A 19,120-nucleotide genomic window follows, 5' to 3' on the forward strand; every position below is an offset into this window, starting at 1 on the left:
TCTAGGCAGAAAGAATGTGTTTACTCTTAACAATCAAAAGCTGATTTAGCTTGACAGAAAATGAGATGAGATCCCCTGGCACAGCCTGCTATTGAGAACCTGACTGTATAGATACAAATACATCTGGTCCATGCCTTTCTGTGCAAACAGGGAACTATAATCAAAGCATTCAAGAAAGGACTGTTTTCCTTAGTGAGTTAACAGCAATCCCACTTCTAAACAAAACCATGCTTTCTCTCAAGATATAAAACTTCAGTTTTGCTTCCAGCCACTTGGGCTGAAAGGGAGCCCAGTTAAAGTTCAGTTTGATAAACATTTAAATTCAAAAGTTCCCACATATTTAAGTAGGGCAGGAAGCAAGAGTAAATAAGATACTGGTTGTGAAGACATAAATGCAAGAATTTAGATTCTGAATTAGAAAACTAATACAAAAATGGAGTAGGTATGTCCAGAGTAGGATCTTTTTAGTAGCATTATTTAGTAATTAGTTAACAAAAGAAAAAGAAAAAAAAAAAGCAATCCAGGGTAGAAGCAATAAAAGCAAAATAAACCACAAAGTATGTGAAAGGACTCAATTTTACATATTTAAAAAAAAATAAATGAATTGGGGTGCCTGGGGGCTCAGTCAGTTAAGCTTCTGACTTCAGCTTAGGTTACGATCTTGGCAGTTCGTGAGTTCGAGCCCCGCATCAAGCTGTCTGCTGTCAGCACAGAGCCTGCTTCGGATCCTCTGTCTCCCTCTCTCTCTGCCCCTGCCCTGCTCATGTGCTCTCTCTTCTCTCAAAAATAAATAAACATTTTTAAAAAATGAAATAAAATAAATAAAATTTTTTTCAAAAATGAGTTGAGATCATAGTATAGTCATAGAGATTTTTAAACTTCAAATTTAAGTATTCCTCAAAACTGGAGAAGCATAATGAAAGAAAGGCAAGAAAATAAATATCAACTTGAGGAGAAACTAAGTTTCAGGGGAAGAACTAGGAAGACAATAATCTTTTCAAGTTCTTAATTTATTAAAGGAAACAAATCAAAGTACGCAGAACATATTTGTGCCAACCCATAATGCAAACAAAACCATTTATTCCTAAGATTCTTGTTTATTTAATGGGACTCTTCATTGCAAACTGAGCCTTCGATAAATCTTTAAGGGATTAGGCAAGTGCATATCAGTTTCTTGTTTTTATAACTTTCTTTTAAAAATTATAGTTAGTTCATGCTCATTATAGCAAAATCAGAACATACAGACAAGGAAAGAAAATCAATCCCAGTTTCAAATGTGCCAAAGAACTTAACTCAGATTACTTTCTCTGAAGTTCTGATACTGCATTAAAAACCTTTACCCTTCTGGGGGCGCCTGGGTGGTGCAGTCGGTTAAGCGTCCGACTTCAGCCAGGTCACGATCTCGCGGTCCGTGAGTTCGAGCCCCGCGTCGGGCTCTGGGCTGATGGCTCAGATCCTGGAGCCTGTTTCCAATTCTGTGTCTCCCTCTCTCTCTGCCCCTCCCCCGTTCATGCTCTGTCTCTCTCTGTCCCAAAAATAAATAAACGTTGAAAAAAAAATTTATAAAAAAAAAAAATTAAAAAAAAAAAAACCTTTACCCTTCTGTCAGCAATATTTCAAGCTAATATAGTTTCAATTATGTCTGTGACCTTGCTAATATGTTGTCCAACCCTGATTTTAATTTAAAAGAAATAACAATGATCTCCCTTACTTTCCTTTTTAAATCAGACAGCTTCCACTAAACAAAGAGGGGACAATTCTGAGGCCCAAAGCTCTAACACCATCACCCCTATCCAGAAATCCACCCTCTTCATTCTAGACAGTTTTTGTGTCTAATTAGAAAGTAGAGCTGATCTTCAAAATAAATCTGAATGCCAAAGACATACAGCACCAAGGCTTTTGTTCTACCTCTGCTGCCTTGCTAGAATACCAAACTACTAAGAACTTTCCTTCCCTTGGCAACTTTTTCAGTGTCCTTTTTTTTTTTTTAATTTTTTTTTTTTAACGTTTATTTATTTTTGAGACAGAGAGAGACAGAGCATGATCAGGGGAGGGGCAGAGAGAGAGGGAGACACAGAATCTGAAACAGGCTCCAGGCTCTGAGCTGTCAGCACAGAGCCCGACGCGGGGCTCGAACTCACAGACTGTGAAATCATGACCTGGGCTGAAGTCGGACGCATAACCGACCAAGCAACCCAGGCGCCCCTTCAGTGTCCTTTTTACCCAGCTTTACTTAAGAGACCTCACTCATAGTCTGTCAGGGCAGCCCTATTCTCTAAGAGCAACGAACACCGGAACCCTTCAAAGTGAATTTCGTCACTGACCAACAGATGGCAAGTCAGTATTCCCTGGTTCCATCCCACATGACTCCATTCACCCTGTGTGTCCCGTCCCTACTTGGGAGCCTGTGCAGTGCCTTTCCTCCCAACAATTCTAGCAGAGTAAATAGAGCCTAGTGAAGCCTCTATACAGTTATCATAAAGGAGAAAATATGCTAGGTCTCAAAATTTAAGAACGTCTTCAAAGGCTGTGAGTGAAACAGAGAAAAATGAATTGATGCTAACAAAAGAAATCCTAGGCTATGAAAAAGTTGAGCAAAAAAAAAAAATCATCACTGGCCTTCTTTCTGTTAAAAAAAAATATGTATATATACATATATGTTCTTTCTGTGTAAAAAAATATATACAAATATATGTTTATATTTATATATACATCACAGCCTTTGAAGATTAACTGTTCTTAAATTTTGAGACCTAGCATATTTTCTATTATGTATACATATATGTACATATAAATCAACATATTAATTTTATACATGAATATGTATCAATTTGACATATGACACCTAACTGAAATATCAAGATATACAGCTTACATTGAGATAATTCACACACACACACACACAGATAAACCACATAAGGCAAAATATTACCAACTGTGAATCTAGGTGGTGGGTATATAGGTGTTTGCAAGTCTCTTAACTTTTTTGTGTGCTTAAAACTTTTTATAATAAAAAATTTGAAAAAATAGCAATACCTTATATTTTGACAGCTATTTTCAATTTATAAAGACCTTTTAGAAACAAACAAAATAATTTAATCTTTTTAATGGCTCAGTAAATTAGGTCAGATACAATCACTACTGCAGTATAGTCGTGAAAACTAAGTCTCAGACTTAGTTTAACAAAATGCAACATACTTTCGTGGTAAAAACTCTCAGACAACTAGGAATAGAGGGATCATTCCTCAACATGATAAAAGGCATTTATGAAAAACCCACAAGTAACATCACACTCAGTGGTGAAAGAGTGAGAGTTTTCCTACTAAAACCAGGACAAGAGAAGGATGTCTGTTTTCACCACTACTATTCAACATTGTACAGGAAGCTCTAGCCAGAGTTATTAGACAAAAAAAAAAAAAAAGAAAGAAATAAAAGGCATCCAAAGAGGTAAAACTATCTCTATCCATAGATGATATGCTCCTATATTAGAAAACCCAAAAAAAAAATCACAAGAAAGCTACCAGAACTAATAAACAAATTCAGCAAAGTGTCAGGGTACAAGACCAACATGCAAATATCATTTGTTTCTATACACCAGCAATGAACAGTCTTAAGAGGCAATTAAGAAAGAAATTTCATGTACAATAGCATCTAAAGGAATTAAATACTGAGGAATAAATCTAGCAAAGGAGGTAAGAGACTTGTATACTGAAAACTGCAAAACATTGCTGAAAAAAATTAAAGATCTAAATTAATGGAAAAACATCCCTTCATAGCAGGAAGGCTTAAAATCATTAAAATGTCAATATCACCCAAAGCAATCTACAGATTCATCACAATATCTATCAAAATTCCAAAAGCCTTTCTTGCAGAAATGGAAACGCATATCCTCACATTCATATGGAATTGCAAGAAAATTCCATATGAATAGCCATGAATAGCCAAAACAATCTTGAAAAAGAAGAATAAAGTTGGAAGACTCATACTTCGAACTTTGAACTTTGAAACTTTGAAACTTACTACAAAGCTACAGTAATCAAAACAGTATGGTACTGGCATAAGGAGACACATATAGACCAATGGAATAAAATAGTAAGCCCAGAAATAAACCCTCACATATATGGTCAATTGGAGTTCCAAGAGTTCAATATGGAAAGGACAGTCTTCAACAAATGCTGCTGCAAGAACTGCATATCCACTTGCAAAAGAATGAAGTTAGATCTTCAACTTACACTATATATAAAAATTGAGTCAAAAAGGATCAAACACATAAGAGTATAAAATTCTTAGAAGACAACATGGGGGGGGAACCTTCTTAACACTGGATTTGGCAACAATTTCATGTATGTGACATCAAAAGCATAGAAAACAAAAAAATAAATAAATAAACTAGACTTTGCTGAAATTAAAAACTTTTATGTATCAAAGGACACTCTCAAGAAAGTGAAATGACAACCTACAGAATGGGGAAAATATTTGCAAATCATACATATGAAAAGTGGTTAATATCTAGAACATACAAATCATTCCTACAATTCAACAACAAACAACCCAATTCAAAAATAGGCAAAGAACTTAGACATTTTTCCAAAGAAGATATACAAATGACCAATATCATTAGTCATTAGGGAAATGCAAATCAAAACTACAATGATCCTCAAAAAACTAAAATTGGGACTATCCTACAATCCAGCAGCAATTGCACTACTAGGTATTTACTCCAAGGATACAAAAATACAGATTTGAAGGGCTACATATCCCTAATGTTTATAGCCGCATTACTGACAATAGCCAAACTATGGAGAGAGCCCAAATGTCCATTGACTGATGAATGGATAAAGAAAATGTGGTATATATACAAACACACATATATATACATACATACAATGTAATATTACTCAGCCATCAAAAAGAATGAAATCTTGCCATTTGCAATGACATGGAGGGAGCTAGAATGTATTATACTAAGTGAAATAAGTCAATCACAGAAAGACAAATAACATAGGACTTCACTCATATGTGGAATTTAAGAAACAAAACAGATAAACATACGAGAAGGGAGGAGGAAGAGGAGAGAAGGAAACAAACCATAAGAGACTCTTAAGGATAGACAACAAACTGAAGGTTGATGGAGGGAGGTGGGTGGGGAATGGGCTAGACAGATTATGGGTATTAAAGAGGGCACTTGTTGTGATGAGCACTGGATGGTATCATGTAAGTGCTGAATCACTAAATTTTACTCACGAAACCAATATTGAACTGCATGTTAGCTGAAATTAATTTTTTTTTATTTTTTTCCAGTTATTTATTTTTGAGAGACAGAGAAACAGAGCACACGTGGGGAGGGGCAGAAAGAGAAGGAGACAGAATCCAAAGCAGGCTCCAGCCTCTGACCTGTCAGCACAGAGCCTGACGTGGGGCTCGAACTCACAACTGAGCCACCCAGGTGCCCCAACTTTTTTTTTTTAGCTAAAATTTAAATAAAAAGCTAAAAAAAATTTAAACACAATGAGATACCACTTCCTATGTATTAGCAAGGCTATAATAAAAAAAATTAATTAAAAAAAAAAACAGAAAATAACACATTAGAGAAATTGAACCTTTGCAGATTGCTGGTAGGAATGTAAAACAGTACAGCCACTGTAGAAATGTTTTGGTGGTTTCCCAGAAGTTAAACACAAAACTAATAGATGATCCAGCAATTGCACTCAAAGGTATATATCCAAAAGAATTGAAAGCAGGGGCTTGAACAGGTATCTGTACGCATTCACAATAGCCAAAAGACAGAAACCGCCCAAGTGTCCATCAACAGAAGAATGGATAAACAATATGTGGCATACACAATGGAATACAATTCAGCCATAAAAAGGGGCAAAATTTTGATATAAGCTACAACATGGATAGACCTTGAAAACATTATGCTTAGTAAAATAAGTCAGACACAGGACAAAGACTGTATGATTCCATTTTCAATAGCATTTAAAAGAATTAAATATTTAGGACTAAATCTAGCTAAGGATGGAAGAGACTTGTATACTGAAAACTGAGGTACCTAGAATAGGCAAATTCATAGAGAGAAAGCAGAATAGAGGTTACCAGGGGCTGGAAGAAGGCAAAAAGAGGGGGGCAGTTATTGTTTAATGGGTACAGAGGGATGCTGGGGATGATGAAAATTTTTTGAGTACAGATAGTGCTGACAGGTACACAGAGGGTTGTGAACAAATTTAATGCCACTAAGTTGTACAATTACCAATGGTTAAAATGATAAATATGATAAATAAAATTCATTTATCAAATATAACAAAAACTCATTTTAACCACAATTTTTTTAAAGCAGGGTTGGGGGGGTGGTTGAGAGAGAGAGAGCACACAGGTGCAGAGGAGAGGGGCAGAAGAAGAAGGAGAGAGAATCGTAAGCAGGATCCATGCTCAGCACAGAGCCCAACATGGGGCTTGATCCCATGACCTGGGATCATGACCTGAGCCTAAATCAAGAGTCAGATGCTCAACCAACTGAGCCACCCAGGTGCTCCTAAAAAGCAGGTTTTGAAAACAAAGTCTCAGAAATACGAAGTGATTTTCTCCAAGTCATGTAACTGCTAAAAGGCAAAGCCAACATTCAGTCTCGATTTTTTAAATCTCCATGACAACAAAAGACATATATTATATTAGACGCACAGCTTGAAACAAATTCTAATTGTTTTGATTTCCCAGGCTCTCTCCAGAAGCTCATCAAGACCAATCAAAAAGAAGAGTAATCTACTTTGTCTTCAATTTGATATGAAATCTTCCTTGCCGTCAGATACTCTAGCTCCTGCCCTTAGCTCAGGAAGGCCAGGAAATGGTGCCCTGCACGCGTACAGAGCACTAGCTGTGATTAAGAAAGCAGGCTCTGGAGTCGCATTACCTGCTCCTATTCTGGCTGCACTATTAACTGTGTGACCTGAAGCTGGTAATTTAACCTCAGTGGGCCAGTTTCCTCATCTGTGAGGTGAATAACCATACTTACCTCATAAAGTTGTTAAATCGAATTAACTAACACATGGCAAACACTGAGAACAGATCTTGGCACGTGGCAGAAAAAGGTTTCTACCTCCTTCTACTTGTCCCCTTCCTCTACCTTCTATTTCTTCTTCTTCATCATCATTATTTATTAACACTGAGACTCTGTAAATTACCTGTGAAACCGTCATCTGCATGTTACTCTGCCCACTGCAAAGCCAGACATCTCCAAATAAGACATCATGAACTCTCAGGGTGAAGTTTGTTCTCCCAAAAGTCTGTTGTGCCATCACCTCATAAGGTCCACCAGGCTTCGTAGGATCCAGTACCACCATCCAGCTGTTAGAATGTGCTGAAATCATAAAAAGACTCCAAGGAAGTAATCAATCAATTAAAACAAAATTAAAGCACAATCCTGTCATGCATCATATTCATTTGTGGCTATTCCCAACCACTGTGATTAACTGAATTCAAAGATAAGAAAATTAGGGCACCTGGGAGGCTCAGTTGGTTAACAGGCTGACTCTTGATCTCAGCTCAGGTCATGATCTCGCAGTTCGTGAGATCAAGCCCCATGTCAGGCTCTGCACTGACAGTGTGGAGCCTGCTTGGGATTCTCTCTTCTCTCTCCCTCTCTCTCTGCCCCTACACTTTTCTCTCTCTCTCGCTCTCTCGCTCTCACCCTCACTCTCCCGCTCTCTCAAAACAAACTTTAAAAAGATATGAAAATTAGCCAAATTTCAGACAAGCAAAAGAAATAACAAAAGCAGTAGCATTTCTATCCTTAATCTGTACCAATCCCTCCTTCCTTGTAACTGAAGCATTTACAGGAAAAATTAATCACCCAGTTATAATCCTAAATGAGAACAGACAAAAATATACTGAGATTAAAATCCAAGGGAGTTTAATTTAAAAAAAACAAACATAAAATAGGGGCTCCTGGGTGGTTCAGTCGGTTGAGCGTCCGACTTCAGCTCAGGTCATGCTCTCACAGCTCATGAGTTCAAGCCCCACGTCGGATTCTGTGCTGACAGCTTGGAGCCTGGAACTTGCTTCGGATTCTGTGTCACCCTCTCTCTCTCTGCCCCCAACCCACTCGCATTCTGTCTCTCTCTCCAAAATAAATAAACACGAAAAAAAAACTTAATTAAAAAAAAACATAAAATAGAAATTCATATTATACTATCCAAATGTCAGTATTAATATAATCATGATCTAATAGATTTATGCAGTGCCCCAAATTAATTTGTAATTATCTAATCAAACGTGAACACAGATTAGAGAAAATAATTTACAATCTGGAACTTCCCTTAAGGTGAACAGAGAAACTGACACAGGACAAAGGAGTAGGAGCATACATAGTACCAATTTCAGATTAATCACAAATTGATCTCTCTGTGAAGAAGATATTTAGACATGCCCAATTAATTATTTTCACAGAGTTACTTATCAGACTTAAGGTTTTCGGACTCAATTAGGAAGATGAAAAGCTATCCAAGACCCTGTTTCAGAAATCCATAGCACATTCCTTAGGAACCACCCCCCTACCACCTTCCTACCTCTCACCCACTCATACCACCACCACTGCCAACATCATATTCAGAAACTTAGGGAAAATATCTTCAAAATGGCAAAATGATGCCTGGGAGAACCAAACAACATGAACAAAGTTGAAAAAAGGAGAGTGAGAAGAGAATAAAGAAAATAGAGAAATGATCATTTTAAAATAAATATTCTTGGCATCATGCCAAAGGCTACAAAATAATTTCTAATTTGTGCCCATCAGATTAATGTTAATTCAGAGGGAAAGAATAGTGAGAAGTGGAAATGGAGCACCCTAAAGTTATAGCAGCCAGCAAAAATTATAATTATAAAAAAAAGTATCCAAGTGCCTACTAAGTGCTAGATGCTACGCTAAGTTCTTCCCAATCAGCAAAAGCTAAGCAGAAGCATGAGAAGTCCGGATGCATGACAGGAGATTAGGAAAAGCTCAAACCACACATATTGTTCAGAGTCTTGGGGAAAATGTCCAAAAGCCTGAAGGCATCAGCGAAAGGGTGCATGCTTGCCCCTCTCGAAAGTACAACCCACTGAGACTGCTACTCCCATCCCTTAGAGGTCAAGTAAGCTCAGGACCAAATGCTCACTATTGTTTTTATACCACCAATAGCCAGACATCAACATATTAAATGTATAATTCACCTAAAGCAGAAAAATCACTGTTTTGGAAACAGTGGGCAGCTAGTACAGATTGTGTCGCACAGGTGTGATGTGCTCCATATGGCTCACGCTTCTGAACAGGCAGACACTCCAATCTGTCCCCACTACAGTCTTGCCAAGGTCTTTCCAGGCTTCTTGCACTCACATATCTTACTAAGTCTCTGTCCTTCTGCCACAAACATTACTCATTTATGATGAGGAGGTCAAAAAACCTAGGGCAGAATTTCTTTAGCTTTCTACTACTGTGCAATCTATTTCTAGTCACTGTTAATTAGATATTTACACTTAGCCTCAATCCACGCAATATGGCCGGTGAAGAAAGTTACCTTCACCAGAGTTTCTGAAAAGTTTCACTGCCCAGCAACTGAAGGACAAATAGGGAGGGGGGAGATGTTTGGGCAAAAGATAGCAATGCCATCCTACTAGAGCCAGAGAATGAGCTCCCTCTAGTACCTAAATAGTCTGAAGAGAACTAGGGATCCACACCAAGAACTGCCCTCTTGAGGAAAACTCTCAACTCCCTCAAAGACCTTAGAGAACTTCCTTCTTGTCTAATACTTGAGCTCTTTTTGATTCAAGCTGTTTTCCTCTCCCACTTGATAAAACTGACACAATAATGAGGGTTAAGTGAAGTTACCTGCCAGGGAATGCAGGGGAAACCAGGTCCACTGCAGAGAGCTTACTAATGGTTAAACCAACCTAGAAACAATTTGGTTAAGACACTGAGGATTGACTCCCATGTAAGTATACACAAAGGAGAGCAAGCTCTGTGAAGGCTGGTTCTTAGACCAAAGGCAAGGATGGGATTACAAAAGTAGAAATCACCACATTTCACAAGAGAAGTGGTTAGTCCTTGGCCATCGAGTTGAGGACTGGCTGGTTAAAGTGGAGCTCACCACAGGATGATGAAATCCAGTTACAGTCTTTAGAAACTTTGTTGACCACCCCCCCCCACCAAGTCCACTAGGTTGAATCCAAATAATAAAACTGAGTCACCAACTACGAAGAGTTGGAAGTTCACCATCCAGCTGAATTTCTGCTCATCCTGATGGACTTTCTGAGCAACAGCTGTTCTGGTTCCTTCTTCTGGACCTTAATCACATGCGAATCTTGTGACCTTGCTTACCAATCCAGGCCTGGATTTCTGTAAATTCTCATGTTTGTTGCATTCAAATCTCTGCTTCCTCGCATTCTTTCATCTCCCGTGTAGGAAGATTCATGTCCTTCCTTTATTACACGGTTACTTTGAGTGCTTACTGTGTGCGAGGCATTCAGTGAACAGCAGAGAGTAAACCTCAGTCCTGAGTTACACCACCAAGAAAGCCATGCAAACTACTAATCAGGCTTTGTGTTTCTGTGTCCAATGGTTAGCATATCTGGGGGCCTATTTCTTCCTGTCCCTCTTCTCTTCATGTTCCAGCCAACAACTGAAGTAAAGAACTCTCTTCATTTTCTTCTCTCCATCTCCCTGACCACCCGCCACCTCAAAATCAGAAGAACAAATAATCAAAGGGAAAAAAATTAAAAGAATTTGTCTAAAGACCTGATTAGTCATAAGGTGCATTCATGCTTTTTTCTCTTTGCTATTCACATCAGATGTTAATTATTTTTCAGATTATTGTGCCAAATCTCAGATGCCAAGAAGAGAAAAAAGGAAATTATCCATGACCTTTCCCTCCTCAAGAGGAAAAGCCTAGAATTGGAAGAAGTTCTTCTCCCACAAAACCCTGGCACTTCACCAGCTGCAAATCAGTTTAGTGATCTAGAGAAGTGACTTGGAGGTAAAGAAGGTCTTACTGCCCAAACTGCCCCTTTGCAACCTTCATTTATTCTGTATAAAGTTCATCACCACCACCAAATATGAATATAAAAAGCAAAAAAAGAGCTTGAACATTTTTCCATCAATAAAACTATTTATGCAAATTATTTAAAGTATAGCATGCTATGGCATATAACACCCTAAGGTGACCCACCCAATAAGTCACACCCGTACAAAATCCCCTCCCCTCAAATTCAGGCAGAATCTGTGATTTGCTTCCAACCATCAGAAAATGGCATGAGAGAGGAGATGTCATTCTTGTGATTTGGGTTACATTATATGGAAAAGATAAAGGAGTTTTGCAGATGTAATTAAAGTTCCAAATCAGTTGACACTAAGTTAATAAAAAGGAAGATTACCCTGGGTGGGCTTGACCTGATAAGGTAAGCCCTTTAAAATAAGGTCTAGGAGCTCCTGGGTGGCTCAGTCGGTTAAGCGTTTGACTTCAGCTCAGGTCATGATCTCAGGGCTTGTGAGCTGAAGCCCTGTGTCGGGCTCTGTGCTGACAGCTCAGAGCCTGGAGCCAGCTTCCAATTCTGTGTCTCCCTCTCTCTCTCTGTTCCTCCCCTGCTCACACTCTGTCTCTCTCTCTCAAAAATAAATAAAAGATTTTTAAAAATTAAAAAAAAAAAAAAACAGAAGAAGGTCTAGAGGTCAGAGATTTGAAGCAGTAGAGATGTTTCCATGAATTCTATAGGCATAAGGAAGGAAATCTACCAGCAGCCTACATGAGCTTGTAGTGGATCATTCCCTAGTCAAGCCTCCAGATGAGAACACAGCCCAGCCAACACTTGATTTCGGTCTTGTGAGACCCTGAACAGAAAACCCAGCTAAGCAATGGCCCAGGCTTCAGATCTATAGAAACTGTGCCATAATAAAAGTGTGTTGTTCTAAGCACCTAAATTTGTGGTAATTTATTGTATAGCACAGAAAACTAGTGTGCATGCTAACATTGCAACCAGGAGCTTTTTACTTTTCTAAGGGGTTTAGGCTTTTTGTAATTTTCTAAGTTAAAGTAAATATCCCTACTTACCTCAGGTCATGATGATGAATCCAGACACACTCTCATTTTATCCCCCATGTATGTCAAAGTGAAAAGATATACCCTCCCCTCCCCAATTTTATTCCTTGTGTCTGAAAAACTCATCATGCATCATTTGACGATATGGTTTGACTAGGCCCAGTACCTGACCCATATTCCCAATCATCCCTCAAGTTTTAATTGAACCATTCCAAAGCTTAAGTGTCAGTCTGCTGGACAAAAATCTTCATGCTGTTAATTCCATTTTGTTGTGGGCACCCAGGGGATTGATTATAGGTAGTAAGTTAAATATTAACAGAGACAGAATGACAAACTGAGGTAGTCTAGCTGAAAATCCCAGAGTCCTCATCAAATTTAAAGAGAAGTCAACCTTTCCATATACCCTGTAGTGTTTCCTTTGAGAAACATTTTTTTTTGCCCTATAAAATTTCCTACATGTCTACCTCCTTTATTCCAAATAACACTTTATTCATTTTGCTTCATGTACAGAACACAACAATATGTCCTTATAAGTAGGTTTATGGATCTAAAAAAAATAAATATTTTATTTTTTCTCTCCTACCAAGCAAATGTAGAGAGCCTAACAAATATAAAGTATACGTATACTCTTTTGCATCTATCACTATAGTACTATGTAGTCTCTGTCTCCTAAATATTTATTGGTAATGTTAATTATTAGCCAAGGAAACCCTATTTTTTATTTTTAAACTACAGCAGCTCTTTGGATTTCTAAATCAACTGTGATCACCAGTATTTATACTCTATGCTGTTAATTTCTAAGATAGACACAACACAAAAATTGTCTCTTGAATTCATTTTCAGCACATCCCACAGGTCACCAGTAGCATTTAAATCTAACAGAGAACAACTTCTCAATCAGATTAAGCTTCCCCTTTCAAGTCTCTTAGTGTCACCTGAAAACATTCTTACCTTAAACAGTCTTACAATCCAAGAACTAGAAGCACTCACCTCACATCTATGCCTGGCACATAGTATTTCTAAATGTTTGTTGGGGCACCTATATGGCTCAGTCGGTTGAGCATCCAGCTCTTGATTTCAGCTCAGGGCATGATGTCACGGTTCATGGATTTGAGCCCCCTGTTGGGCTCTGCACGGACAGTATGGATCCTGCTTAGGATTCTCTCTCCCTCTCCCTTTGCCCCTTCCCCGCTCACATGCAAGTGTGTGTGTGTGTGTGTGTGTGTGTGTGTGTGTGTGTGTGCGCGCGCGCGCATTCTCTGCCTCTCAAAATAAATAAACTTAAAAAAATGTTTTTTGTATGGAAATGAATTATAAAGAGGCTGCACAAGGGTCTGGTTCACTCTGGACTGGATATTGACAAAACTAATCAGGAAACCCTTGTTTTCAAGGTCCAATAAAACTCCCACAAGCTTCCCTGTCATATGTATCTTCAAGTCACTGCTCAAACTACCAACTCCCACATGAACACCCCTGCTCCCCAAAGCAGCCTTGTTACCCGTCTGACTCTCACCTTCAACATTTCATGGCTATATCACTACCTCTAACCAAGATCTGATCCTGTCTCCACTTGACCCAGCCGTGACTGTGGCCTCCAATATGCAGTTAACTTCTAGCTATGCTCTTTCACATGCCAACTTACACAACTCTACCCCTTCTAGACAAAGACTCCTTTGTAGGACCTGTCTGCTCACAGAAGCTTCTGGTTCTCACCTTCTTGAATATCCTTACAACCACTACCTTGGGTGGTGCCCAAGGTGGTCAGGTGGGTCAGGCCTTTGTCATCTATTGCCTAAATATCACAGGCTAACGGTTCCCACCACCTCTATTCTTACTGACCTCCGCTCTCCTCTCCATGGTGCTGCCAGAGTCACCTTCTTAAAATACAAATCTGATTATCTGGCCACCAGTCGCAGACTCCGGTGCTTAGACAAACCAACCTGCTTGCCATTTCTCCAATGACCCATGCTCCCTCATGCCTCCATGGCTCCAGGCTATTGCCCTACCTGGTTTGCCCTACTCACTTTTCAAGATAAATCTTAGACTAAGTTAATTATCTCTCCTAAGCACTCCCATAGCACACTGTGCTTCCACACTGAGGCACCTAACTTACCTGTAACTGCTTATTCATTTTCTGCCTCCTCCCTCATCTGTCAGCTTCATTAGGAGACAGACCACATCTATCTTGCTAATCACTGTATTACCAGTACCTAACACAATATATGGCACATAGGCACTCAATAAATATTTGAGTGACTCTCTAAATATTATAATAACAATAATAATAATAATGGCAGCTAACACACATGTTTACATGTGCTAATTCATTTAATCCTTACAATTACCCTAAATATCATTATCTCCACTTTACAAATAAGGAAATTATGACACAGAGATGTTATATAACATGCCTGAGGTTATAGCATCAGAACCTGAGCTCAGTGAGGCCACAGCCTGGGTTCTTAAGCACTCCTCCATACTGCCTCTCCTTTATGTATAATTCAGTTCAAATGTCACCTTCGGGGGAAATTGTTTCTTACCATCCAATCTGAGTTAGACGCTTCTCTTCTGTATCCCACAACAGCCTATATACACCTTCATCATAGCATTTATCACACTGCACTTTATGACTTGGTGTCTATTCCCATTATGCCATGAGATCCTGGAGGGCAGGAACTTTGACTCTGTCTTAATTTTCTTTGTGTCCTCAGTGCCTAACACATGATAAATACTCAAACTTAAATGGATGGGTGCGACAACCTGAGTTCCAGCACCAGTGTTCGTTTTCAGATTATCCAGCAGGTGGCAGAAGAGGACAAAAGCTGAACAGAGGATGAGCAGCCTTACCTTTCACACTCGTCACCTTCTCCATGATGGTTTCTTTATCTTGGCACAAAGTCACTGTCACTGTGGCTCCGAATATGCCATAGCCCCAGATCACTGCCCCTGCGGGCTCCTTCTGCAGCACCATGTAATTATTGATGTATGAAGCAAAGCGAAAACGGACATCTAAAAATGTTAACCAACACTTAGAAAAGCATCATTGGGGGATTCATCACCAATTGAATCTGGTTAAACAGCAAGAAACCGTAAAGCTTTTATACAGAACAATTTGAATATACCCAGACCCTTTAATCTTCTAAAACTAGATCTTATTCGTCCTAATTAGGTAAGCAACATAACAAGAGCAGTTGCCAATAATATGCATCATAGTACAAGATGACCAATAAGGAAAACTCAAAGAGCCTACGGCAACCAATGTGCCACAAGCCTCCTCTGCTTCAGAGCTCTTGATCATCCTTTGCTCTCAAGCTTGGCCCTGACGCTCTGCGCTCTCCCTCCAAATTGTTAAAATGCTCCTTTTATGCACCCCACAGATGGTATTTATGAGAAAAATAAACCACTTCCTTCCCCTACTTTCCATTACCATGCCCACTCCTTGTTGCTGGGAATAAAGAAACCTGCCTCTCTCCAACACAGCCTCCTCTAATCTCTCCCCCATTCTTTATCTCCCCCCTTTCCTTCCCACCAGTGTCGACTCCTACAAATAATTCCCCTTATTGTGTTTTTTTTTGACAACCCACTAAAAATTTTAAATAAGCATTTATGAATATCTGTGACATCTGCTTCCTTCTAAGGTAAATTCAAATAAATTAATATGATAAAATAAGGTCGGCGAGAAATAGAGGGTCAAAATGTCAGAACAAAGGTCTTTCGTCTCAATTTTACCCATTTCACAAGCTAAGTTATATAAAAAGAACAAGAGGAAGAGCACTTGAAACTGTAGATTCTATTCTAGAGTCACTAACAAGACTGAATAAGAACTTACTTTAACGAGATCATTCCTATTTTTAACATGCAGCCTATATTGAAGTATTTTATTAATAACAAGCATCTATCCAAATTATCTCAGTGAGTTCCTCATCAAAACTTAACAAGGGGGGAAAAATCTTCTTAAGTTATGTCCCAATTTGTCTGAACAAAACAGACTAAAATCCCTAGAAGAAAATAATTAACAAAGTTAAGATTTTTTTTTAAGCATTTTAAACAAAAATGATAGGCAGGAAAGAGAATGAGAACTAACAAGGTTTCTTCCCTGAAAGCTACAAATGATGATGGCCCCTGAGGCTATACTTAACAGGGCAGCAAAGCTAACAGGGTCTCCCATACAGACTCGGTGGCCTATTTGCTTCAAATAACAGCCCAGTCGCTAAATATCCTCAGCGCTCTCTCATGAGTTAGTTCCATCATAAAACCTAAATGACAACCAACAATCATCCAGAAGGCTGGATAATGGGCTGGAGATGCACAGCTACCACAAGCAAAATGCTCTAAGAAGAGACTCTAACATCCCAGAATTGCATAAGCACGTTGGCAGCCTGCTGGAGGGAAGGGGAGAGGCACACGTGTGGGAGGGCCTAGTCTTGGGTAGGTGCTTCATATGGAACAAGAACTGAAAACCAAAGGGCTAAGAGCTAAGCAGAAAGAGGGTGAGGGTAGGGGAACGGAGTGTCGAAAACTGGCTGTCGCTTGCACATGAGCCTATACAAAGGAAGGGCTCTCTAAGAGTGCAGCCATTGTCTCATTGTGCCGGGGACACATCTTTCCAAGTCAGTCTGTTTTCGCCAACACACACTTACTGGTCCTCATTGTGCCTGGCTCTATTCTGAGTTAAAGAATTTTAATTTTAAGAAAGAAAGGATCTTTCACACCCCAAGGTACAATCATGTTATTTATGGATCAACAGACTGATACCCAGGTAGATTAGGTAATTTTACCTAATAGCTTGCATATTAATGAATTCAACAAATTTTGTATTAATGCCTACTGTGTGCCAGGCACCATTTTAAGCATTGAGGATAGAACAGTAAGAAAAAGAAAGAAGAAAACAATAAAGGGAAAACAAAACACAGACAAAAAGCCTCACCAGCAGCAGGAAGCTTACATTCTACCGGGGAGCTTATTTGTGGCAGGCACAGTGCTATCCACACTGCACATATTAAACTCCTTTGACTGACCTTAAATCGCACAGGTAGTTTACAAAAGGACTAGAAACCAAGTCACCTGATTCCAGAGTTATTGCAATTTCCAGTCTGCTGCAGATATTGCTGGTAAATTTAAAAAAAAAAAAAAAGTCATATTCTCTGCCCTTATAAAGCTCACATTCCAAGCTGATAAGAGTAGACAGTGGAGGGGCGCCTGGGTGGCGCAGTCGGTTAAGCGTCCGACTTCAGCCAGGTCACGATCTCGCGGTCCGTGAGTTCGAGCCCCGCATCGGGCTCTGGGCTGATGGCTCAGAGCCTGGAGCCTGTTTCTGATTCTGTGTCTCCCTCTCTCTCTGCCCCTTCCCTGTTCATGCTCTGTCTCTCTCTGTCCCAAAAATAAATAAACGTTGAAAAAAAAATTAAAAAAAAAAAAAAGAGTAGACAGTGGAACATTACCAGGGAATTGAGCAATGGACAAAATAGGAGAACGAGAAAGGAGGCGGGACTGGTCATTCTTTTTGTCAAGCACAAGACACTTAGCATTTGAATCTTTTTTCCTTAGGTCTTCAATTTTTCCTTCATTTCGATGTTGGAGTAGAAAACAAGAATTAGTGTTCTGTTAGTGAGTGATGAAATTAATCCAGTGGGTAGGTTACCTCTGGCGAGGAACTCCTGGATGCCCTGGGAGGAACATCCTGGGAGTCTCAATAAAACTAGCAATATTCTAGTTCTTAAGTTGGGTGCAGCACCTTTGGGTATTCATTTTATTGTTTCATTGCTCATATACTTTTGTACATTTCAAATATTAGATAGTAACCATGGGCATATGACCCAAGGTGAAGACGGAATATTGCACCGGCATTAAAGATAACAGCCTTTAACAGAAAAGTTAATAAAATAATGGCCCTACTCGCCTATCATATGCCGGACTCAAAGGTCACTGAGTGAGGATGAGAGGCAAAAAATGATATGCAGAGAGTGCTGCTGGTTTACACTTTGTTAAAGCCTGAAAAACTACTTAGGGGCGGCAGTTGGTCTGTCTGGGTACTTCTGGGTGCTCAGGTAGAGCACGAGCCATTTTTCTGCACCCTGTCCCTATTCTCACCTCAACTTTCATTTCTTAGCAGAGAACTTTGGGGTCCACAATTCGAATGGTTTAAAGAAAAAAACAAGGCCAGCATTATCACTTTACTTTGCGTTAGCACGCAGATTCCGTCTTCTGGTTCTCCACGGTTGTGACTCAGGGTCCAGCCTGAGGTATTCAAATGACAGGATCTGACCTGGACAGTAGTCAAAGTGAGTCACCCTCCTCCCCAGTGTCACGCATATTATCCCTGTAAGCTGCGCCAGCAATCAAAGCTAAGCCTTAAATATTCTTAGCTAGTGAGGGGGTTGTATTTCTTAGTCCTAATCACCACTTAAACTAGTAAAATTTAATTCCCCCAAGGAACCAAGCCTGCAGCAAACCCTCCCCAAGGGTACTACTGTGGGGGCAGAAGTGAAATGTTTTGGATGACTCAGTTACCTGTTTCCAAATACTATCGAACTAGCTTCGCCCCCTTCCCTTCGAGTTCCCTTGAAGTTATTCAAAGACCCCGAGGGCCTCGGTCTAGCACATTTGGGCCTCCCCAATCAGATACACCCAACCCTCCCTCTGCCCCACACGCTGCAACGTGACGACGTTGAAAGGACGGGGAAGAAGCTGACCAGCCGGAACTCCCGCCCAGCAGACACCTGCGGCCTAGGCCTGGGTCGAGTCGGAGGACCGGCTCCAGGTTCGCGGTTCGCGGGTCCTGCAGAGGACGAGGGATCTCCGAGCCCGCGCAGGCTGACCGGCACAGGTTGGGCCAAGCCGGGCCGCCTCACCTGCACTCGTGTCGGCCGGCAGGATTAAAGGCAGCACCAGCCCAACTATAAATCCCGGCGCTACCATGTTTGGGAGGATCCTCCAGCCCCGCGCCGGACTCGAGACGCGGACTCCACGCCGGGGCGGGGCCGTGGGCGGGACCTGCGGGGGGCGGGGATGCCTGAGACTCCACCCATCCAGGGCCATTCTGTCGCGGAACCCGTACC

The 19,120-nt window shown here is 40.1% G+C and overlaps 1 protein-coding gene across 6 annotated transcripts in view; it reads right to left on the reverse strand.

Moving 5' to 3' along the window:
• SIAE (sialic acid acetylesterase) overlaps nt 1-19,112 on the reverse strand; it is a 42,884-nt gene extending 23,772 nt beyond the window's left edge. For 2 of the 6 annotated variants that reach the window (XR_005792964.1, XM_040483385.1), the window contains exons 1-4: nt 18,914-19,112; nt 18,240-18,299; nt 14,910-15,071; nt 7,179-7,354 (exon numbers count right to left, since the gene is read on the reverse strand). Coding sequence is in view for 1 of the 6 variants with exons in the window: in XM_040483385.1 (XP_040339319.1) it covers nt 7,179-7,354; nt 14,910-15,071; nt 18,240-18,299; nt 18,914-19,100 (585 nt within the window). In the remaining 5 variants the exon portion in view is untranslated. The other 4 variants (XR_005792965.1, XR_005792968.1, XR_005792967.1 and 1 more) reach the window with 4 other exon arrangements.
• Between the last annotated feature and the right edge of the window lie 8 nt (nt 19,113-19,120).

This window comes from Herpailurus yagouaroundi, unplaced genomic scaffold (assembly GCF_014898765.1).
Source record: "Herpailurus yagouaroundi ecotype Mexico unplaced genomic scaffold, PumYag 161, whole genome shotgun sequence".
NCBI lineage: Eukaryota > Metazoa > Chordata > Mammalia > Carnivora > Felidae > Herpailurus > Herpailurus yagouaroundi.